At 41.6% G+C, this 25,563-nt stretch overlaps 1 protein-coding gene across 3 annotated transcripts in view; it reads right to left on the minus strand.

Annotated features, from left to right (window-relative positions):
• Positions 1 to 11,091: 11,091 nt before the first annotated feature.
• C2H10orf67 (chromosome 2 C10orf67 homolog) overlaps positions 11,092 to 25,563 on the minus strand; it is a 134,611-nt gene continuing 120,139 nt past the window's right edge. For all 3 annotated transcript variants that reach the window (XM_069960539.1, XM_069960538.1, XM_069960537.1), the window contains one exon: positions 11,092 to 11,300. In XM_069960539.1, coding sequence (XP_069816640.1) covers positions 11,197 to 11,300 — 104 coding nt within the window. In that variant the 3' untranslated portion in view covers positions 11,092 to 11,196. The remainder of the gene's footprint in view (positions 11,301 to 25,563) is intronic.

The raw sequence follows: 25,563 nt of genomic DNA on the forward strand, positions 1-25,563 counted from the left end.
AGTAGATTAAATTACTTACTGATAATGGTGGCACAATGAGTACAATGGAATTGGGCTCCTACAATAAGACAAGCTGCCTGCAGCCCCCCATACCTCCACACTCAGCCCAAGTTCAGGCACTGGAGACCCCTCTGACTGTCAGGCTAATTGTAGCCAAGTTAAATTGTATCTTTTGCAGGAAAAGCTCGACTGTAATTCGATTTCTCCCTAGATTAGTGGCTCATTAAGCACAGGGCTCCGCTTCTCTACAACTGCTCCCATCAGGCATGAAATCTCATTACACTCATTACAAAGTCAAATGGTACTTACTTGGAGTTCATCACACTATATGGAGGTGTTTCCCTGTGTAAATCAGTTGTCTGAACCTCCCTTTTCCCAGCTTGCTGAATAGTGGGGTCTTTTAACTCCTGTAACCCCCACAGCAGAGTGGAATTTCAGGTTACAATAGCACTATAGTGATCAATGCATATATTAGAGAACGAGTGTCTAGTATATAGCAGGCATGGCTTGTAGTCTGATGTCTCTTTATTACAACTATATACATTTATTTAGAAGCATAGAATGAAGCCAGTGTATAATTGCAACCTAATTCACAGTAAATACAGCTCTTCTGTCTCAGCATGGGAAGCTATAGCCAGAGCAGGATGCAGCCCAGTAGCATATGTGCATGCTTCCCCATTTGCAGACTTATGCCAGTTGGTGCTACTGGGCACTGTGAGGTTGGCTTGGGTCTATTCAATTATCTCTAATCAGACTGTCTTCCTATGCCAACTCTAAATATTGCACTATGAGACAGGAACAGATCATAGGCAGACAGTCTATATAGCTGCCAAACCACAAGCCAGAGCAGTGGACTCAAAGGCTCAATCCACCTATAATAAAGCAAAACTATATTATATACAGATAAAAAAAAATAAAAAAATAAAAATGAATAGTCTGCAAACAAATACATGAAGAACATGATGATGATGATGATGATGATAATATTAATATTCATCCTAATCATAAAAATCGTTATTGTTATCAATAATATTTTGATGATGATCAGCAACTATTCTAAAAATATTTACATTGCAATAGAATTTTAATTCCAATTCAAATGTAGTAAATGAGCACGTGACTGCTCGAATTCTGCTCCCAATATTCCCATGTTGTCAGTTTTATTAATTGCACAATCTAGGTCTATTGTCTATATCTATTAATGGGTCATAGATCGTAAAGTGTATTCTGTAGATCCCCCACATTGCTGGAAGTAAGGGATAACATGGAGCAGCTCCATCCACCTCCTTTGTGCATCTGCCTTGCAGAGTGCAGAGGTCCCCACCAGTATTGCACATGGTGCTGTATACAAGGGGGGGGGGGGGGCATTTATTAATTGTGCCAGCCACTGGCAAAAGGTGACCAGCTCATCTAGACATCCAGACACCGATGCGCAGGGCAATGCTTTGGGTTAGTGAGAAGCTTCCCCAGTCTGCTTCCCATGCCTTCTAATCTGCCAATAGTGGGATTAATATATAGGGTGTGAAACCTCCTAAATCCATGAACTCATCCTATTTTCATTAATGTATCTTTCTCTGGCACCGACTACCAGCTGCCAACTTGAACAAACACCAGTTGAATCCAGAGACAGAAAAAAAAAAAGCAAAGCCTTGATGGGTAAAATCTCCCCCAGTTTCCAAATGCAAGCTTGTGGGAATGGCTCTAAATAATTCCACAAATAAATTGCACTGGATATCTGGAATCGTAGGGGGTTAACGATTCCCACGACGGGATGTGAGGTCTGGCCAACAGGTGTTCGGATTTGGCTGATGTCTTATAGGGGCGACCCAGGGAGGGGAGAGTGCTGCGCTGCCAGAATTAAACTGCCTGGGCTCTCTGTCCCTTTACATGGCGTGCAATCCCTACACAATCAACATGATATCTTTATAGCTAGGTTCATGTCCTGGGCTATAACATATCAATCCCTGTCTTGGTTCTCTGGGATGCACCTGGTATTTCAAAGTTGTCCTTTTTGTTTTTCTGGATCCTGAATTGCAGCTGCCTAAAACAAGCACAAGAGAGAGAGAGAGGCCCTTACAATGTCTCCAAGAAGAAGTGTTGGCATGGTTTTTGCTTGTCTTTAATGTACCATTAACTATTGTCTTGAGACAATATGGGAACTGTAAAGCATGACATGTGTTATAATAAAACACATTGTCCAAAGATACTCTTAGACTAGGGGGTTGCAAGCAAACAAACAGGGCCCCCAAACCCCCATGTTTTTGTCTGGCTGGCTAAAGCTATTAAACTTCAGACCATTTTCTTTGCCTGATCAGCCAATTAAATTTTATGTTCTTCTAATTTTTCACATAGAGGATAAAAAAAAAAAAAAAAGTCTGGGTGCTTGGCCCATAGTCACATTGATTTTCCTGCTATCACCTGGCGCTCAGCCCCCTAGTTTCATTTATCAAGAACAGCCATGTCAGGCGTTCCATGAAGTGACTCTGTTACCATAAGGCTCTCACCATCGTGTCTATTGTCTCCCCTTGTTAATAACTCATTACCAGGATTTAACAAATCAACCATTACATATGTTTTGTGTCTCCATATTTTGATCCGTACGATTAAGCAGATGTTACGATTGAGATTTTCAAAAGTCCAAGGCTGTTCCAGGCTGAAAGAAAGAGGGCAGGCTCAACAACAAGCTGACAATGAAACGCAGGAGATCTTCAGAAAAACATTTACTACCAATAAACCCGACTCCAACCTGCTCCATTTCAACCATTGTGCCTTTTTTGAATAATTACGTTTAATAGGAATAGGTTTGTAGACTTTGAATGTCAAGACCACAGGTGCAGGGTGGCATGATGAATGATTGGCTTGATTTTTGCCAAGCTCAAGGGCCCTTCTCTTGGACTTTCAAGCAGATAGAAAATATTGTCATTTCTTTAATTCACAGCATTACTTTCAGGCCAGAACAAAGCCGGCTGATGAAAAGCTTATGCTGTAATGAAACACGCTATGTGGTGGCTATTGGACTTCCCAAAGAAAGGCTAAGTCAATGGCACAAGCGCGCTGCGTTCATGCGCAAGTGCTGCTCTCTAAACCACACAAAAGTCCCTTTCTAGCCTTTAAAGACTTCATTTTTTATCTTTTCAAGCCCATACAGCTTTATTCATGAAGCATACGGTGCTCCAGCAGCTTTCATTTGCATCGCCAAAGGCTGAAGACCTGCTAGATCCCTTAGGAAAAACTTTGTCAACTTTGGGAAACTTTTCGCACCTTCTATGGCACAGAAGTTTTTGCAGGAAGGCGCGCATGCGTAAGGCACTGATTTGGGACTTAATTCTGCTTATTTACACATGGGATCACCCTGACAAGGGGCTGGGGAGGTGGCACTGACCCTTGAGCAAAGTCTGACCCGGCTCTTTGAGTGTTAAGAGTTAACTATTCTTTCCAGGGCTCAGCAACAAGTGTGGTGTGGAAAGTGGTGTGATTACGCATGGAAAGGCTTCAGCACACAGGGTGGAGAGCTCCAGCAAAGCAATGACTGATGGAACAGAACAAGGACTTCCCCACATATCACAACTCCCATCATTGCCTGGATCACCACACGTCTTCCTGCAGCAGATTCTCTCTTCTGAACCCTCCCAAAGCTTGTCCAATGTCTCATCCAAATTCAGGGCGCCCCATCAACTTTAGGGACACAGTTACCATTGAGATATTGGGACTTACCTGCCTCAAACTAAAACCAATCTCTGGCTACTTACACACAAGGCTTTATGTAACATTTAATATAGTTTAACCTCTTTGTGACCACTGAATGACAATGTCTGGACATACAGTAGCTCCATAGGATTTATTGGAATGCTTTCAGGGCACCTGCATCCAGCAACCTGTTCCATGGAACTTCAGGTTCCCAGATCTGATGACAATGAACACACATTGCTACCAGTCAGCTGTGGTCCTACATGTACCCTATATATAAGTTTATTAGGATAGCACTGGAGATTCATGTGAATTAGACAATATTACATCCATTGTGATTTCTAGAATATGTTTTATTTGCATAATAAAACCTATAAAGTATTTGCTTATTTAGAAAACAATATACTTCAGGGGCATGTATGCAAGCTAATACTGATCCATGTAAGGGTCCATTTACACAGAGAGATTATATGACAAATTATCTGCCAAAGATTTGAAGCCAAAGCCAGGAGTGGAAAAGAGAAGAAATCTCAGGCTTTCCTTTATGACCTGATCTCTGTTTATAGTCTGTTCCTGGCTTTGGCTTCAGATAATCTTTCTGTGTAAATGGACCCCATAGTAGGTAGATTAGTGGGGATCTGTTATGTTAATGCACATTTACCAGATTCTTTATAGATCAGTTTCTGACCTTTAAAAAAACCCATCTGCTCTGTAGTATGGAGGAGAGATGCTATACAGTATAGAGGGCATTGCAGAATGAATGCATGGTATAGAAAATCACTATTGGTGAGAATGTGATGTCATTTACTATACAGGGATGTGTAAGCTCCCAATAAAAAGTGCAAACAGTAGGCTAGATCCTCCTAGGAGGTGATGGAACATAAAATAGACGTGAAAGTTTTTTGCACATATATTTTGCAGGTGGAAAAGAGCAAGTTAAGAAGCATTCAAGAGTGTGTGCCCCCAATGGTGATCCTATGACAGGGACAGCTGGCTGAGTTTTCACTGTGAAAACCCCCCCTTGGTGGACCAAACATAACGACACTGACCTTTCTGCAGGGGAATGAGAGATGTGCATTTGGCTGAATTAACCACAAAGACGTCTTGCTATGACTTTTGTCCCTCAGCAAAGCAAAGAAATATTGCGATTAATATGAGAAGCATTGTTCACAGCCTTCCAATGACACTGTTGCTTTATGGCTCCTTCTGGCAGGGTGGGGATTAGTCAGGCTCATGATTTCAGCAGTTCTTGTAAGATGCTGAGGAGCTTCTGGGTTAAGTGTTAAGTTGTTTCTTCAATCCATATTATACTATAATCTTATATGATACTAGTAAACTAGTGTTTACCCTTCACTATTCAGCTATTGTAATGGTAAAACATCCTATATGTTCCTGGATAACAAAGAGGAGCTGATCTGCTGTCTCCAAGGTCCTTGCTCTTTTTTTTTTTTTTTTTTTGAGGTTAACTTTTATTTACATAGCAAAAAATGTTCAAGACAAATGTGATAAATTACAGATATGCAAATTTCTTTCAAGTGTGTCTAGCTGGGGCTGAATAACTCCATGCAAGGGGATCTATGCACACTCAGGACCCCAGGGAGCTGATCAAAGCACCCATTCTCTTTCATGCGTTGAATCCCCCTCCAAACTATCTCTATACAATATGTTTCCATCATGCACTTAATGTGCTGGGACATAGAACTCATTGCCATCTAGCTAGTTCCCCGACCTCTTTGTTCTGTGGCATAAAGTGAGAATGAAGGGAGCTATTTCTTGCTGCCAGCTTTCTATAATGCTAAAACACACGTCATTTTTCACTAGGTTTCTTCTTGATATTCTCAAAAGCCAAACTATAAAACCCCTTTCTCAATCCCCTTTTTGTATTAATTACTTTGCTGTCCAACAGATCTGCATTTTTTTTTCTACCCTATTATATGCATTGCACAGCAGGGAAGTTTTTTTTTTTTTTTTCCTTGTTATTTTGTTGGGCCCATTGCAGCTGGGAGTAAAGCTATGAACCCATTTTATAAGTGGAAAATTACTAACGAAGACTATAAAGAAGGGGGGGGACACAATAATGCACAATGTGGGAAAACAGACAGAAAAAAAAACACATCTAGAAGGCCACCAAAGAGACTGGCAACCTTGTAACGAGATGAATAAAAATAGTTCATTTACTCAATTTGGCAATTTGCATTGCAACAAAAAAAATTGTTCGTGACGCCAAGGCCCATTGGGGGGGGGGGGGGGACCTGATATGTTAATGCACAGGAACATAGATGTTTATTATATACCACAATGCGTGTTGGTTTAGGCTGTTATTGGCTATGGCGTGAAGCCAGTTCTGGGAGAAATTCCCATCCTGACTCCTATTAACCCTCTCTGGTATAACTCTGCTGGAAACCGGCTCACCAGCCATTGCCATTAATCTACTTACTAATTAAGCCAATTCATTTCTAAAGGGGAAAATTCCTCTTTGGAAAAGAAATTTGAAAGAAGCGCCAAACTGTGTAACTGTAATTGAACCAGAGACTACCAGAACAAGGTGTTGATATATAGCAGCTTGTTTAGCAAAGTTAGACAAGTTTCTAGGGCAACAGGGCCGTGGAGGCTGGTGCGGCCGCTTGGGGTCTGGAAAGGGAATGAGCAGTAGCTGGTAGCTGTATGTTTGAGTTCTCTTATATATCCTATTCAAATGCTGCTTATAAAAATTAGAAAGTCAAGTTAAGTTTAGGTACAGGATTTATCACTCTATAAAAAGTAGAGGGACCTCTAGTGGTGGGGTAGTGTATGAAGCGTAATTTTTGATTGGAGGTCAACATTCCAACCAGAACACCAAAAATTGCTCTTCTCTAATGAAGTTTTTTTTTTAAAATTTTTAAAGATCACAAAATTGTACAGAGAGGCGATTACTCTACTGGACCACTAAAGACTTGAGATCTTCCATGAACGAGAGTTATGAGTGATGGTCTGTGTGAATTGAATACAAAAATTTTGACTTTCAGTCTTGGGCATAGATGTTTTTTGGACTAGACAGTTTAAGGTCTGAAAAGAAATCATTAATGTGGTGTAAGAATAACTAGTAGGAAGAGAATATTTCAGATTAGTTTATTAGGTCATAAATAGGGTGGTCATTATTATACTTGATAATAACAGGTAGCGAGCTTACTTGCCAAAAGTTCAGGTCTGGCAACTTTCATCCGAACCCAAACACTCAACATTAGACTTGTGGCATCTTGAGAAGTTGGATGCAGACCTAGTGAGTCCTGGTAAACATGGATAAAGCCTATGGCCTATCGCTGTATACATGTATTTCAGCACTCCCTAAGGCAGCATCCAACTTCTCAAGATGCCAAGTCTAATGTTGAATGTTTGGGTTCATACTAATGCAAACTTTCGGCAAGTTCTCTCAAAACTATTAACAGGGTTCTCCAGACAAAATAGACTTACTGTATTACTAATCAGGGGGGATGCGGACACCCAGGACTATAAATGCTCAGCTGTTCAGCGTCCACATTACATAGTAAATAGGCCGGAAGCAGTTGGCTCCATTCATCGTGTAGTGGCCGAACCTGTTTACTGCAACTCAGCTGCCGTTCACTTTAATGGGAGTTGAGCTGCAGTTACTGGTTGCCACCCCTACACAGGGAATGGAGCCTCCATGTGTGGTGTGGATACTAGAGATGAACAAACCTTAAACACAATCGGGTGTGCGGCATTTGATTATCGGTGGCTGAAGAAGTTAGATGCAGCCCTGGGGAGTCCTAAAAAACATGGATACAACCTTAGGCTCATTTCTAGTATATATGGAAAAGCTGATTGGTAGGGATTCTGAGTGTCGGCACCTCACCAATAAGTGACTGATGACCTATCTTGAGCTCATGAGTCTGGCCCCCCAAAAAACTTTAAAAAATGTGACAGAAAGGTATAGGAACCTCTGCAACACTTGTAAAGATGTCATCATCATATCTCATACACATCATATATCCTGAATGGAATTTAGAGGGATCTATGTAGGATAACAGGCAATGGCCAAATCGACACAGACACAATTGTTCACGTCAAGCTGATAATACTGCATACAAAGTTTTTGGAAATCAAGCATATTGTACTAAAAATCTGAAAAGTAAAAGCAAACGTTTTGCAATACAGAAAGTTGGGAAAATATTCTGCAAGACTGATATGTTTTTCTATTTAACTTCTACTTATTTTGGGCTCTGGAGTCCAGTGGGCGGTACAACTCAGTGATTGAGAGCTATCTCTATATACATACTCATACATGGATGACTGTCAATCCTTAAAACCACCCTGTGGACTCCTGAGTCCAGAATGCATAGAGGAACATATTAGTTCTACCGATTACTTTTCCTGCTATATGGATGACAATCTAGGTATTTCCTACAGATGACCCCCGAACATGATGCTGTAAAAAAAAGAGTATACAGAAAAAGTAAATTCTGTATACCTGCTGCGAGATTGCAATAGTAAATTCTGCCCAATCTATATAAAAAGCAGAGTAGTAAGGAGTTCTGTTCCTCAGGGGAGGGGCTATTAAGGTATAGAAACACACAGCAGAGTTCTGTTCCTTAGGGGAGGGGCTATTAAAGTATAGTAACATAGCAGATGTAATAAAGGAATTCCTAATAATTAGAATCTGTTCTGTTCATCTTCTTGGGGCAAGCACATGAATTTCTTTAGGCCTCATTCAGATAAGTATGACAGATGTGGAAATTTTCCAACACATTTGCCACTTATAAAATTCATCCCTATACTTTTATTATCTGCAGGGAGAATAGGAATGGATGAGTCAGAGATAGAAAATTGGCTAAATCCATTTATGTATCAATTATTACTGTGACCACTCAGCTGGATCGGACAATTTACCATTACATTGATGTCTGCCTTCATATATGAAACAGACTTACCTTGATTATGCTACTTAACATACTACATGTATATAAAATTCGAGGAGCCCCTGCTGAATTCTCTATATACTTTAATGGAGAGTGCTATGCAAATGGGTGGATGGAATCCTGTGGATATGATCCAAATGCCGAAGATGGAATTATTCTTCAAGTCTCTGTTCTCTGATTGGCTGCGACACCGTCAGATTTTCTCTCCATACTTTTTCATAATTGAGGCTCAAACATTGTATACAATACATATGGAGGACATGGTATCCAGTGGAATGGTGTAATAACATTGTAAATGTCTTCCAAAGAGTTTATTGTGTCTCTTTTTAAAAAAAAAAAAAAATGTGGCCAATGTAACTTCTGTGAGCTTATTTGATGCAATACTTACTCAAAACATGTAACCTAAAATGTTTTCTACTTATTAATAATGGGATATATAACTCTATGGAGGAGATTTATTAAACTGGTGTAATGTAGAATTTTCTTAGTTGCCCCTAACAACCAATCCGATTCCACTTTTTATTCCTCACAGATTCTTTCAAAAATGAAAAGTGGAATCTGATTGGTTGCTAGGGGCAAATAAGATAATTCTACTTTAAACCTGTCTGATAAATCTCACCGTATGTGTTATTGAGTTTATTTTAGCAGAAAAAGAGTTGGAGTTCAGACCGACACTAGATACAGAGGAAGGAGGCCGCACTAGGCCCCATTAGTCTATTATTGTACAATATATATGCAAACATAAAATAATTGGTTAAAACCAGTGTTTTTGGCCATGGTCTAAGCACTGAGTTACCAATAAGCAACAACTACAGACTTTCCATGTTGACTGGTTTGCACATATAGAATCAGTATCTGGGGTCCCCACTGCGGTAGATACTAGAGATGAGTGCAGCTCCACCATGCTCAAGTCCGATCATTCAGCATTTGATTACCAGTGGCTGAAGAAGTTGGATGCCGCCCTTGGGAGTCCTGGAAACACGGATACAGCTTATGGCCTATGGTTGTATCCTTATTTTCCAGGACTCCCAGGGCAGCATCCAACTTTGCCAAACCGGAACAGTTTGATGAAAAGCCCACAGAACACTACAGTACACCTTACATTTCTTACTTAGACTGGGTAAAGCCCGGCTTTAAAGTGGTGGAACGAGCATGGAATTGGTGCAGATTTCCTCCATTGAACTAATAAATCTGCAATAACCTACGTTCACACACCGTCCTTTTTTTGCCGTTTAAAGCCTTTCTTTTAATCCCATGTAAGGGTACGTTCACACTTACTGGATCTACAGCAGATTTTCTGCTGCGGATCCGCAGCAGATCTCATTTAAATAACTGAACACAGCATCAAATCTGCACCATCAAATCTGCTGCGGATCCTGTAGGTGTGAACGCACCCTCAAAGTGTCAGTGATCAGCTGGGGAACGTGAAAATGCCAGATCCTTGGTTGATCCTATCTTTTGGGGCGTGCTAAAACATATCCCTATCATCTCTAAACATTGGATGTGCAGTCGACAGCAATATATTTACATGGCCGCACAAACAAATCAGGGATCATTTGTGTGGCCGGGCAGGGCAACTGATTACGCCTTGTGAAGACACTGCAAAGGAGCGATGATCTTACCGATCAGTAAGACCAGTAAGTCAAAACATCACAACTTTGTCTTGTTTCCTGATGTCTACCTGTGGATGCTGTGGGATTCCTTTTCTTCACATATCTATAGTGCCCACACCAAGGATTGTGGATCTAGCTGCGTGCATCCAGTTTCCAAATTGGCCCCCATACTCGGAGTGTCTCCAAAAGGTCCTATTGGACTCTCCTTTTGTTTTTAATATGTCCGAGTGAGATGTCAAAAGTTTTTTTTAAACAGTTTAAAATTTCTTTTAAGTATTTAGTGCTATGATTTTTTTGTACCCTTTCTACAGGACTCGAAAACCAACCAAATAAAATGGACATGCCGAGGCCCCATCACTGTATGGAATGACCGAAATTTCTTGTTTGAAAAAAAGTTTAAAAAATGCTATTTAAAAACATATGTGGGAGACTATGGCTATGTTCACATACCATCAAAAAGATGGCTATTTTTATTGGACGTCCGTGATTTTAAAATGGTGTGTGAACATAGCCTTAATATGGAATTCTTCAATATGGAAGTAAAAAATTGCATGTGTAAAGGACGCTATTCTTGTCCCCAGGTTTTGTCAGCTATAACAGCCCTCAAATAAATTTTGCAATATAAGAAAGAGACTATAAACAAGGGGGGGGGGGGGGGGGGCGCTGTTGTTATAAAAAGAAAAATGAATAGTAGACCCTTATCTCTAATCCCGGAAGACCCTTAAATCCCTGTGTATAAACTCTATATGGTCCTAAATAATTCAAATTCAAAGTTTAAACTGAACTTTGTGTTATATAAACTTTATAGTTAAAAAAAAATGTACATAAACAAGGGAAATAATCAATGTAATGCAGAGAATATATTCTTTAATCCAATTTTCAACAAACTTTAAAAAAAAAAAAAAAAAAAAATTCCAAAAAACAAAAATTCACACGAGCTCTACATAGTTACCAAAAACCGGTGTTATTCTGCGGTGGATTTGTTACGATTGCTTGACTTGGTTTTCCATGATTGTGTCGGGAGGCGGAGGCGGCAGAGGAGGGACTCCCCCGAGATCTTCCTCAGTGTCTGACACCACCTGCAATTCTATAATAATACACAGCAGTTACATTTTTATTGCCCTGGAATAATCCAAACGGCCAGTCTTCCTGCTCGGGGCCCCGTCACTCTATCTGATTAGTGAAATCCCTTGTTGAGAAGGTTTTATCTCGACATGCTCTCTCTGCATGCCTTAGTAGCAACTAAAAGGATTAACGGTTTACACACTGGCCCAAAATAAAAGCAGAGTCAATGACGGTTTCCTAACAGAAACTAATCCGTAATAACAGTGTTATGATTGTCATTGGGGTCTCTTATTAGCGCAGGGGTCTTGGGCTAAGTATCTGCATGTGGAACAATCGCATTTCTTGAATGATTCCACACGGCTTGGCGGTTTTATTTGGCTGTGTGGCTTTGATGCTTTGGCGGGATGAGATCTGGGAGTTCTAGGAGTAATAGGAAGGACAGGGATATCACAGGGCTGTTCTAGAAGTGATTCCTTTATAAGGACATAGAGTGTGGATGTAAGGGCGTAACGTTAATAAAGGAGTCAATTTATAATATATATATATATATATATGTAAATATATATATTTTTAGTATTATTATTATTTATTTGGATATATTTAATTATTTTATTTATTATTATATTTTTATTCAGGATAAAATTACATCAGACAAGCAGAAGCTGAAACAAACTTATCGCAGAGCTGCACACCACTTGCTCGACATGTTAGCCAAGTTTTGACACCACTTATTGGTGGGCTTAATTACAAATATTCAGTAGCAAATGATTATGTCACTTAAAGGGGTACTCCAGCAAGAAAAAAAAATAATTTCAAATTAAGGCTGCATTCACACGTTCCGGGAAGTTGTCCGTGTTCACTGATCCGTGCGCACGGACAATTTTTCAGCCCATTGCTTTCTATTGGGCTATTTAGATGTTCTGTGATTTCACGGATCCGTGATCCTTTCCGTTAAAAAATAGGACATGTCATTACTCGGAACGGATGCACGGAAAGGATTCCCCATAGAAATCAATGAGAATTGTGTTTTTCACGGATTTACACAGATGTGACATCCGTGTTCATCCGTGAAAAACACAGATGTGATGTAATCAATGTAATTTAAAATGCTTTAACACAGATCCGTGAAAAAGACGGACACGGATGCAAAACGGATGAAAAACTGACTGTTTTGCACGGATCACGGAGGTAGCTGCCGGACCACAATCACGGACCGGGAAAAACACTGAATGTATGAATGCAGCCTAACTGGTGCCAGAAAATGAGATTTGTAATTTACTTCTATTAAAAAAATCTCAAATCTTCCAGTACTTATCAGCTGATGTATATCCTGCAGGAAGTGGTGTTTTCTTTCCAGTCTGGAGAGCAGATGTATTCTATTGGGATTTGCTGCTGCTCTGGACAGTTCCGGTCAGGGACAGAGGTGGAAGCAGAGAGCACTGTGTCAGACTGGAAAGAATATACCTCTTCCTGCAGGACATACAGCAGCTGATTTTTTTAAATAGAAGTAAATTACAAATCTCTAGCACCAGTTGATTTGAAAGAAAAGAAAAATTCCCTGAAGTACCTCTTTAAAAAAAAAAAACTTCTGACATACTGCACACATGTCAAAGTTTTGATCTGTTGGGTTATGGGTGTTCAGGCCCCCAACAACCGCTAGAATAAAACGGGAGAAGCACTGGGCTAAGCGCTTCTCCTAAGCCCATATTACACGGGGCGATGCAGAGGAGCAAACAAGCGCTGTCAGCACTCGCTTGCTCCTTGTTCCCCGCACCCTGCTGGTGCTATTACACGAGCCTGCAGAGAGCGGGTAAGTGAGGGAGGGCTGCGAGGAGCTGCAGGGTGATCGCTGGATCGTCCTGGCAGCCCATAGAAGATAGCAGCGGTCTGCTGCCACCGCTCCTATTCCACGTAGCGACGGCAGCATATCGCTGCTATCTAGGTCGCTTGTTATCTAAGGCCGATAATCGTTTTGTGTAATGGGGCCTAAAGGGACCCTGATTATTTGATATCTGGAGTCCACATATTCCAGCAACTAAGTAAGTCTATTGCTGGACCAGGACCCATATAGCATTTGTGAAGAGACCTTTCTGCATTCTGTGGGGACAATTTCATAGTTTACCATACTATTTACCATACTGCTTTTCATTCCGCAGAAACAGCGCCACTCATGTCCACAGGCAGTATCTGGTATTGCAGCTCAGCTCTGATCACCTAAAAGAAGCAGAGATGCAAAACCAGACATAGCTTGCAGTCAGAACTGGTGCTCTTCCTCGAAAACAAGCTTGAATTGTAACCTGAACAACCCCTTAAAATATAAATATAAAGCCAATGCTAATAAGATCAAATGCCATGTTGAGGCTTATCGGGTAGAGAGAGAATATGTAATGTGGGTGGATTCTGCAAAAAAGTGAAGACCTCAAGTCTAGGTTCCCTGGAGAATAGGGCGAGCATATGTTAGTAAATGGACTCGGCTAATAGTTACCTGCCATGGCAGGCCATCCTTTATTTGTATAGAGCTCATTGTATAGAAGTCTATGGTAGTTTTAGCTGGGAGAAAGCTCAAGAAACAACCATTATTTCACTGCAGTCCAAAAAAACCAGTTCAAGCCGTACAAATGGTCAGTAACCAGGCGTAAAAGCCTTTGATGAATTCTGTCCGAGTTTGGTCTATTGACTTAACATTGAGGGACAATAAGTCAGCGTCTAGACATGTCTCTTGCTGTGATCAACGGTAAAAGTCTCATGAATGGAGAGGAGAAAGAGAGAGATATAAACGCATAGAACAAATACTAATATAAAAAGTAAAAAGACTGCGAAAGTGGATGAGGCCAAAAACATACTAAAAAGAGGGCTAAAAAAATGAAGCAATAAGGAGAGAATTCTTCTCAAAACTACATAAAAGATATACAGAATTTTTTTTGGGCATATCCAAATGGCATGGCATAAATGTCTGATAGATGTATACAAGTGGGTCCCCATCTTGAGATTGACTCTTTCTGGCGTGGTCGTGGTTGGAGTTATGGGGACCCTGGTTTCAAGAATGGCATGGGTCCTAGATGTAAGACCTGCTACGGATGGGTATACCCCTTTAAGGCTAACCACACACATTAGAGAGTTGTTGACCAAATGCTCATTTGGCCGACTTTTGTTCCTCCTGACCCCCCCCCCCCCCTCACTTCTTGTATGGCTTGCCACAGCATGTGTCCACAATATATCAGACTCCTCTAGCAGTGGCTTATACCTTAAAAATAAAAGGATTTTTAAATTAGACTACCCGATCCCTTGCAAGTAGAGAGTTGGGAGGCCCCCATACACTGTAGATGGTGGCCAACCCTGATGAAAGTGTTAGAATACAGTGACATGCATTTACTATGCATGGTCACCTTATGAGGTGCTCCAGGATTACTACTTCCTTCCAGAGACAGCACCTCTCTTGTCATTTGGGTGTGGGTTGTGCAGTTCAGTTCCCCTGAAGCGAATAGAGCCGGGTTGTAATACCACATACAACCTGAGGACAGGTGTGGCGCTTTTTTGGGGCGAAACTAGTTGTTTTTTTCATTCCTGGATAACCCCTTTACCTTTCTCTTGTACTATTAGAGGTTAAAGGGAAGCACCTACTTCTCCTGGTAATGGCACAAACTAATTGAGATGTAGAGACGAGTGCAACTCGAGCTCGATCTGATCGTTCTGCATTTGAACACCAGTGGCTGAAGAAGTTGGATGCAGGACTAAGGAGTCGGCCATAGGCTGTATCCAGGTTGTTCAAGACTCCCTAGGGCTGCATCCAACTTCTTCAGCCTCAAGATGCCGATTGATCAGATACGGGGATGCTCCAGTTGTCCTTATCTGTAGTTCTGAGATTTAGATCCCTAAATCTTATAATGTGCTACATAGAGAGCCTCATAAAGATGTATGGAGACATACCGGTCATCTATGCTCCACTGGGGATTCTGGAAAGAAGGAATATGCAAACCAGCACTTTTCATGATAGCTTTCCCCATAAGGTCAGTGTAAATATATCATCTTCCCAGAATTCCCAGTGGAGTATGAATGGCCTAGTAAGGCCTCCTTCACATTCATCTGGTGGTCCGGCTCAGTTTCCCTCTGGCGCAGTAGCAAAGTTTTGGAGGAAAACTGACATTTAAATTGATCCCATTCACTTAAATGGAACAGTTGAAATTATCCGTCGCTCCAATTTTAATGGCCGGACATGAAGAATGGAAGAATGCTTCTTGCAGCAATCTTCTGTCGGTTGTGTCCAACAACTGATGAGTAATGAAAAAAAGTATAGGAGAACTGATGCATTTTTGCCATAAGTGGTGGCATTAGTTATCGCCAAATGACGGTACCGGTCTGTCTGATGTTTGTGAACCCGGCCCTTATCTCCATACACCTTAGGGGAAACTTATCCCACAAAGACAGGCCCGCCACTATCCACTACCCTGCTCTGTGATGAGGGACAACCAGGGGCGGATTAATTTTACCATAGGCCCCGGGCTGTTCACCAATCCTGGGCCCCCCCACCCCACTTTAACTATGGCAGCACTAGCCTAGTGTTCACAGTACAAGACAGATAATGTCATGATGTCCTGATTTGTGCAAAATTGCCAAAAAAAACTGTGATTTTTTGCAAATCATGGCGGAAGTGTAGCCAGGAGACAGTACACCACTGAAAGTATAAGTCTTTTTGGGTGGTCATGGGCCCCCCAGGAGCTCAGGGCCCCGGGCTGCCGCCCGAAACGCCCCTGTTATAATCCACTACTGGGGACAACAACTTTGAAACAGGTATCTACAAATGGGTAACCTTTCCTTCTGGAGAGATCTCTGGTTGGCACATATCCCCAGTCATGTTTTAGGATTTCTAGTTTGAGTGAGAAACTGACATTAAGGGAAAACTACTTGGTGACATGGTACACTCTGTTTGATCAAATAGTTTGCAAAGATCCTCATTTTTTAATATCGACAGAGCAGGTTTTTATCGTGTGTACGCTGGAAGGAGTATATACGGTGAGCCCTTGCACCTGTCGGTTGCTGTTGCACTTTGTTTTCTATCTATCTATCTATCTATCTATCTTTTATCTATCTATCTATCTATCTATCTATCTAACTTTTATCTATCTATCTCCTATCTATCTATCTATCTATCTTTTATCTATCTATCTATCTATCTATCTATCTATCTATCTAACTTTTATCTATCTATCTATCTATCTATCTATCTATCTATCTTTTATCTATCTATCTATCTATCTATCTATCTATCTATCTATCTATCTATCTATGTCATATCTATCTAACTTTTATCTATCATCTATCTATCTATCTATCTATCTATCTTTCTAACTTTTATCTATCTATCTATCTATCTATCTAACTTTTATCTATCTGCTATCTATCTATTATCTATCTATCTATCTATCTATCTATCTATCTATCTATCTATCTATCTCCTATCTATCTATCTATCTATCTATCTGATATTTACTGTCATCTATCTTTTTTCTAACAATAAAGTAAATCTATCACCCACCTCCCTTCAGAACTTTCCCTCATGCCATAGTAGAATTATTAAAGGGAAAAAAATCATGAAACTTTCCCATCCCCAGAAGACTAATGACATTTCACAGGTAATGCGATTTAGCAAGAAACACTTCCATGTTTTCCGTGCTAACAATGTGAATTTTTTTTGTACACTCCTATAAATTGCAATTCAAAAGCAGTGATCTAACCATCCCCAATCATTTTTTATACGCATCAAATGAATGCAGATACTCCCATTTGGGAGGGGCGACATGACATTTCGTTCGACTCTTCTAAACAGGTCAGGGACCTTTCACAGACCCTTAGGCAGTGGGAGGGAGTTCTTTGCTAAAGCGTGTAACCAAATCAAACCAATGGTTACCTCTTTTCAATACCCACTGGAATGGTCTGCACAATGCCATTCACATAGCAGCACAGCGGCTTTGAAAGAATGGTCAGCTTATATCTTATTCTCTTCCTATAGTCACTTGTCTGGACGACCGGGGGCGAAAACTTTTTTTTTAAAAAAAGTTGAAATATACAAACAGCATAGGGTTGGTCGATAAGTACGGAATCTTTAAGAAAGTCCGGGTAAGGATACAATGTAGAATTTTGCTCATTACGTGGTTCCTTGAGGCTTTGTCTAAATCTGAAGACACAAAGACACAACAAGACTGCCCTGGAGATGACCTATTGCTTTCAAGTTGCTTAAGCACATCAGAAATTCCATTGTTAGGGTTGATTAATTGAAACTGATAAGTTACCATGAATAAAGATTGTTTTTCTGTTTAATGTGGTGGGACTGATTCGGTAAATGCTCATTCATGTAGCTATGCGGTGCAGCATATGGACGAAACGCATTCAGTATTGCAAACATATACAATTTATTATGCTTGTATGGCCACGGCCAAAAGCCCTTTTTTCCTGCCTTTTAATGGTGGTGTGAATAAAAAAACCCTCCCATTTAAAGAGTCACTAGTATCATTACATGGGACGACAATGAAGGCTTGACTGTGTCTGCGTCCGCATGAATAAGGGACAGGGAAAGGGTGGACACACACAAGAAAAAAAAAAACCTTTAAAAATACGTGTCAACCCAACGGCCCTTGTGTATTTTAATACCTCAGACAAAGAAAATGTAAGTCAATGGTTGGCCAGTGATAGGGCAGCCATATTTAGCCTCATGTCAGGTGTCAGATTAAGTCTGATTATCTCATCATTTACTTGAAAGGGAACAATGGGAGTGGTCGCTGACATCATGTCCACTAACGGATTTAAGAAAATAATTCCCTGTAACTACGTTAGTGATTTCTTCAGTCGGACTCCCACTGGGTGACCACTGCTGGGAATCCGGAAATCGACATTAGGCCCAAGTCATGTCTATCCAGTGCAGATGCTGCTATGTATTGTGTATGTATTGTATATCAGAAAGAAACTAAGTGACACAATGTTTAATAGAAGAAATAATCTACAATAAAAAGAAGAAAACTGTTGGCCAAACCTGCCGATTTCAGCGAGACTGGTAGAGAGTCTAAGGTAGGGGTAGAGAACCTTAGCTCTCCAGCTGTTTCAAAACTACAACTCCCATCATGCCTGGACAGCCAAAGCTTTAGCTTTGGCTGTCCAGGCATGATGGGAGTTGTAGTTTTGCAACAGCTAGAGAGCCAAGGTTCCCTACCCCTGGTCTAAGGTGTATAATGTTGACTAGAGATAAGCTCGACTCCGATTGCCTGGCATTTTATAACTGGTGGATGAAAAAGTTGGATGTAGTCCTAGGGAGTCCTGGAAAACAATCGGACTCGGGCATGCTCGAGTCGCACCAATCTCTTATGTTGACCATACACAATGAATTGCCGAAAGTTATCACTGCCAAGCTTCCCCATATACATAACATTTAGCACGGCTAGACATTTGAGTGTCCTCTACGGAGATGAGAGGGGTAAAGGTGGCTTTAGACCTTCAATACTTGTCAGGCAAATGATTTTTTGACAGTATAGATGATCGAATATCGTCCGAACCCAAGTGCTCTGCATTGGATTACCGGTGGCTGAAGAAGTTGAGTGCAGCCCTAAGGTTGCCTGGAAAACATGGATACAGCCACAGGCTTGGACTCCCTTGGGTTTCATGCATCTTCTTCAGCCATCGGTAATCCAATGCAGAGCGATCGGGTTCGGAGGAGATTCGCTCATCTCTAGTTGACAGTTATCGCTCTCGTCCTCTCCATACAGCTGAACATTCATGTGTTCCCTATGGAGCTGGGCCACCTATCACTTAATAAAAAAAGTTCTGTTCTATCAGCTCAGGGTATGTACGGATTTATAAGGTCAGGGTATGGGGTGATTGGTAGACTACATAAAAATTTTAAGAGACAGAGACCAAAACCTCATATAATCATCTTCTACAACTTGGCCATTGGGAGGGAAATGTGTAATAAGCTTGTTTACATCCATGTAAGCAATGGAAGAGTAGTATGTACATAGGGGGCTCTATACATTTCCTTGTTTCTGGATAAGATGTCCATAATACTTAGTCCATAGATAAGACATGTGTAATCAACTGTCTGCTTAGCTCTTCCTTCCATGATAGGGATAAGCTGGTGATTACACTATTTACCTTTGCCTAGACGGGATACAAAAGTAACAAACCTTCAGCTGTGAATGGTAACCTCTAAACCCTGGCTTCTTTATCTATTACTATGTCGCTCATTTACCAATTCTCCATTCAGTCCATGTCTTGATACCACCAATGTTGGTCAGCTTTAATGCTATAACAGGGGTAAGGACAGTGGCGTAGCTACCATAAAGGGAGACCATGCAACTGCTATGGGGCCCAGGCAGAAAGGAGACCCATAGACCCCTGCCCTGGTGAAGGGTGGTGTGCCTCCACGGTAGTGGCTCACAACACGTCATATGGCGCAGCACTGTAAGTCCAGCCACAAGAGCCCCCCCATACGCATCCTTCCCTTGCCCTAGACAGCGTTCTTTTGTTCTTCCAGCTCCCTAGCACACAAGTGACACACCAGGAAGGGTAAGTATGTTGTGAGGTGGAGGGCCTGTACATTTTTTTGCTATGGGGCCCCATGAATTCTAGTTACGTCCCTGGGTAAGGAGGACCCACTTCTCCTGATGCGGGGGTTCTAGAGGATAGCGGATAAGCCATAAGATGGAAAAATTTATGTAAACACATTAAGGGCTTTTTTACATGGCCCGGTATGTATGGCCGCAAAAAAAAAAAAAGGAGACGATCAGTGAGACAGAGAGATGTGCGGCCGATAACAATGATTTTACAGGCCACACAAAAGATCAAATCAGCTGATCGCTGGCTCTTTTACACGGGACAATTATTGGGTAAATGAGCAGTCCTAAGAACCCTCATTAACGATAATTGGTCTGTGTAATTGGGCCTTAAAGGGGAACTCTGGAAAGCCTTGTTAAGAAAAAACTTCCAAACAATGCAAGGTTCTTACCTATGTTCCCCCCTGACACTCTTTATTGGTTGTACAGTAATCCTGCACCACTATTCTGCCTGCTTTGTCTCTCTTACTGTTCCTCTTCCCATGCATCAGACAACATTTTCTAGTAGTCTTTGCAATGCACGCTCTGAACATCCTGTTTCTCCCACATGATCTCTGTCTCCTGAGGGGGGGCTGAGCAGCAGGAGACAGAGTGGATTGCAGGAAGACCAGTTTTCTTCACTTCCTGGATGTCAATGTCAATCAACTACCAGTGCGGCAGAACTAGGCACAGTAATACATTATAAAGAGACATCTATAAAACTTTTAATGTATTTTTGTTTATAGAAAATAATTTTCTCTATCTGGAGTTCCCCTTTAAATATGAATAAAGGCCACTGAGACTAGAGGCCAGCTCATCAGAAACTGGACAATGAGTCCACCTAGTAAATCAACATTTCTGAAGGGTCTATCAGGTTCCAGATGTAACTTTTGCTTCACCGAGCAACTGCTTGAGTAAAGGTATCCATACATCTTCAATAACTGATGGCCAAATGATCGTTCGGCCGCCAGTTATATCTCCTGTCAGTTATATCGTCCCTTTAAAGGGATGTTTGAATGAAATATCCAAAAATTAGAACGAAAAATGCAATAGGTTTTTTGCAAGATATATTAGAACTCGGGCAGTATGCTGGCATGGGGTTTGTTACTCGAGTCGAGCACTTGAGCATTTTAGTGCTCGCTCAACACTGGTGTCCCCCAAGGAAGCTGTAAAACACGGTTAACCTCACCAAATGTGAAGCCTGACACCATGTGCATTAGACCATAATAATCATTATACATCCATATTCTAAACACACAGCTGCAGGTAGACTGCAGCCCCAATTCCCATTTGGCTATTGGGTATCATGGTTATTAGTTTCACTCCTGTATACAGGTGTCACCTGAATATTGTTAGATTACGGGTAAATATATAACCTGCCCCATATATCTGCACCTTATACACCTGCACTGGTTCTATCACCAAGAAGACTTAGGGTGTTATTACACGGGCCGATGGGGGCCCGATAATAACTGTAAACGAGTGCTAGATCAGCGCTCGTTGACTGGGCCTATAACACGTCCCGATAATCGTTTAACAAGGGCTGCATGGACATCATTACCAATATCCTTGCAGACCTTGCTTTAAACTCTATACATTACCTATGCATGGTCCACGGCTCCTCTTGTGGTCTGCTTCTCCCCGAGTCCTGCACGCTGGAGCTTCAGAGCGGCCTGTCTTAGCTGACAGGCTGCTCAGCCAATCACTGGCCGGGACCCGGGGGAGAAGCAAAGCGCAGGAGGAGCCCTGGACCATGAATAGGTAATGTATTTACTTTGCAAATTGTCAGCTCCCGGCCGCGCTATTACATGTAGCGGTGCGTGGTCAGCGGGCAACAATTATAGATCCAAACCTATATTAACGATCAGCCGATGATCGTTGTCATCGACTGATCGTTGTGTTTATTACACGGAACGATAATCAGCCAGATAGGTTGATTCGGCCGATTATCGTTCCGTGTAATAGTGTATAATCTCATAACAGAAAAAAACAGCGACTGATCCCCCTCCCCGACACAACACATCGGCATTATCAGAGAGAATGTGTTAAGAAAGAGAAAACAATGTAATCTGCCGAGACGATACGTGTGACTTCTGTGCATCAGATAACGGTGTTTGAGCTTTCTTCTCCTGACAACCCAGTAAAGGGTCACTGTCACTTTAAGAGCGTTATCTTTAGGATTCGTGTCTTTTCAGCTCATTAAGAAGAGTCTTAATGATGACTGTGTCAATAAGGCCAAATTACAGGACTGTGAGAAAGGTCTCTTTGAGTACATAGATCCAAGTAAAGTCTGTTAACCAGTTATCCAGCAACCTCTATCCTGAAGATGAGCAAATGCAAACTAAAAGGAAAACTATATATATATATATATATATATAGAGAGAGAGAGAGAGAGAGAGAGAGAGAGAGAGAGAGAGCATTATTCTCAGTTTGAACTGTAGTTGTTGGAAGAGAGAAGGATCGGAAATGGTGGATTTCAACTGCCTGGACCTTTTGTTCTTGAGGAGATAAGCCACTGCCAGAGGAGTCTGGCAGATACTTACCCCTCCTCGTACTTTGTACGAAATGCTCTTCTGAATAACTGGCAATCTAATCTAAGCTATGGGAAATTCTTGTGTTCTACCAACTACAATGAAATATCTAATTTTTTCTCAACCAGATTTCCTCATTTTGGAAGGAATTCAATGGAAAAGATTTCAAGGGAATCGGTCATCTGCAGTTCATTGTCCAAACGGCTGACACTGTTAGATAGCTGGCAGGTCAAGGAGATACACAGTACCTTTCATATGTTCACCTGTGCTTCCATAATGTAGAAAATGCTTTTATTCTGTGGCTGCAAAGTGTCAAAAAAGTGTTCCCAATGAAGTTCTGCAAGCTGGAATGCCTCCTTGCTCCCCCTCCTCTCTGACACTCTGGAGAATAAAAACATTTTTCTACTTTATGGAAGCACAGACAGATATATGAAAGGTACCATGGGGGAGATTTATCAAACATGGTGTAAAGTGAAACTGGCCCAGTTGCCCCTAGCAACCAATCAGATTCCACCTTTCATTCCTCACAGACTCTTTGGAAAATGAAAGGTGGAATCTGATTGGTTGCTAGGGGCAACTGAGCCAGTTTCACTTTACCCCATGTTTGATAAATCTCCTCCCATGTGTCTCCTTCACTTAAAGGGGTACTCTGGGCGGGAGGCCTTTTTTCACTATGGCCGGGGAGGAGGGTGGATGAAAGAAACAACGTCCACTTACCTCCTTCCAGCGCTGGGGCCCGCTTCACACTGCTCCGGTCCCCAGACACTTCTTGAGACGTGATGTTTAGCCATTCAGCGGCAGAGGCAGGACTGGGCTGAGAATGGCTAAGCGGGCTGAGAATGTCACGCATCAAGCCCCGTTGTGGCTCCAGCACTTGAACAGGGGAGGTAAGTGACCATGAACTTTCATTCTTCTCTTCCCTAGCCATAGTGAAGAAAAGGCCTCCTGCCCGGAGTACCCCTTTAACAGCTAACTAAAGGTAACAGTACAACTTCAATAACTGTTGGCCAAACAACTCACTTAGGTACCTATTGTTTTAGTTCAGATTTCCCTTACAGGGTATCAGAAAATGTAGCTTTAACACCAGCAAACCCCTTAAAATGCATCTATAAGGGATACTGGACATCGAGCTATTGTTCATTATTCAGTATTATGGGATTACATATCATACAATAGACCATATTTCTATACGTAAAGATCACCCTATTTGCATAATCTCTCGTGGCCTCAATAATATTAGAAAATCCTAATGGTCTGTGTTACAGTATGTTATTGTAGGGGGGAAATCGCTCGGTGAAGCAGAAGAGAATGTACAATGAATACTGCGGCTCCCATACATCTCATACATTATAGTAATCCGCCTGCCGTATGGCTGGAGATATGTATAATTATTCCCTGCATAGACTCTATACATACTCATCATTCCACTGTGTCTAGTAAACTATTAAAAAGAAAGGAATTTACTAAAACAAAAAAAAAAAAAATGCATTATATCAGTGATGACAACATATATGACCATGATATAGTGGAATTCGGCGACCAGGAAAGTAACAGGTTCATGATTCACTATGATGAAAGGATGAAAGCCGGGGATAAATAACTTATGCAAAAGATAATCAAATCATATGGATAATACAATGATACTCAGTGCTGGACTGGCCCACCAGAGCACCGGAGAATCCTCCGGTGGGCCCCCAGCTTTAAAACCTGCACTAATACTGACTGACATGTCCTTTCTCACTGGTTCTTCATTGGTGGTTCCCAGGATCGGTTTCTCTGGGGGCCCCCAGATACCCCAGTCCGACTCTGATGATATTATTAGTATGGGGAGAGGGGAGGTAAGCAGATTGGCCTGCAATCCAGCGTGACAATATAACATTTTCCTGTAATTTATGTTGATGTTCTTTCTGTTGCTAAAATACTTGTGATAGTTGTCGGCCAATGCCTGTTCTGCCGACTGCTATTTATGGTAATCCCCCCCCCCCCAGCAAATGCATGCTCAGGTTGGATAAGCGTGAATGTGTTTTTAAGGGAGAGGGGTAAAAACCACTGCCATACTTCTCTGGTCACTTCTCCCTAAAAGAAATAGGGCAATTGAAACTATTGCACGGGACGATTATCGTGCCGATTAATATTATATCATTCAAATTTAAGCGATAACCGTTTTGTGTAAATGCAGGTGGTGATCAAACGACCAACGACAAATCGTTTGTTTGGGCCTGACACCAAAATCGTTGTTAATCGTTCGCTGTCGTTCCACACTTGTTTGCTCTAATTCTGCACTCGTTCACTAATCTTTCAGTGTAATTCCACATTGTTGCTTCATTTGCTGAGATCATAGTAACGGCTGTAACTAACGACTATTGTTCTGTATAATATGGTGAACGATTTCAGGTTAACGATAAACAATCTCGTTTGCGATTGTTAACCGTTAATCGTTAAAAATCACTTCGTCTAATAGGCCCCCTAGTGTCCGATCCTTATCTCTGCCGATACCAGAGTTCAGAGCATGCTGCTGTATTGATGCCTATCCTGTAAAATACATGTTGGCTAATAATGATGGGAAGAGAGAAGATACATAGATTATGGTGTAAACCGATACTATCCTGCTGTTATATCATGATCAATTTCTATAAGTTATCGTTTTACTTTTCTAGGAGTAGATGGTGGGTTAGACAGACTTGACAATAGACACCAAACTAAGGGCCCTATTACATGGAACGATAATCGGCATAATGGGCCCTATCCGTCCGATTATCGTTCCATGTAATAAACACAACAATGATATCGTTGATATAGGTTTGGTTTGGACCTATAACTGTCAGGCACCGACTGTGCATCGCTACATGTAATCGCAGTGCGCGGACGGCGGCTGACTACCTATCCATGGTCCAGGGCTGCTCCTGCACTCTGCCTCTCCCCGGGTCCCGTGCGATGCAGCTTCAGAGAGGCCTGTCTCAGCTGACAGGCTGCTCAGCCAATCACTGGCCGCGGTGAGAAGCAGACTGCAGGAGGAGCCCTGGACCATGGACAGGTAATGTATGCAGTTTAAGCAAGGGCTGCAAGGACATTGGTAACGATGTATATGCAGCCCTTGTTAAATGATTATCGGGCCGTATGATAGGCCCAGTAAACAGTTTACAGCGCTCGTTTACAGTTATTATCGGGCCCGCATTGG

Source organism: Dendropsophus ebraccatus, chromosome 2 (genome assembly GCF_027789765.1).
Source record: "Dendropsophus ebraccatus isolate aDenEbr1 chromosome 2, aDenEbr1.pat, whole genome shotgun sequence".
NCBI lineage: Eukaryota > Metazoa > Chordata > Amphibia > Anura > Hylidae > Dendropsophus > Dendropsophus ebraccatus.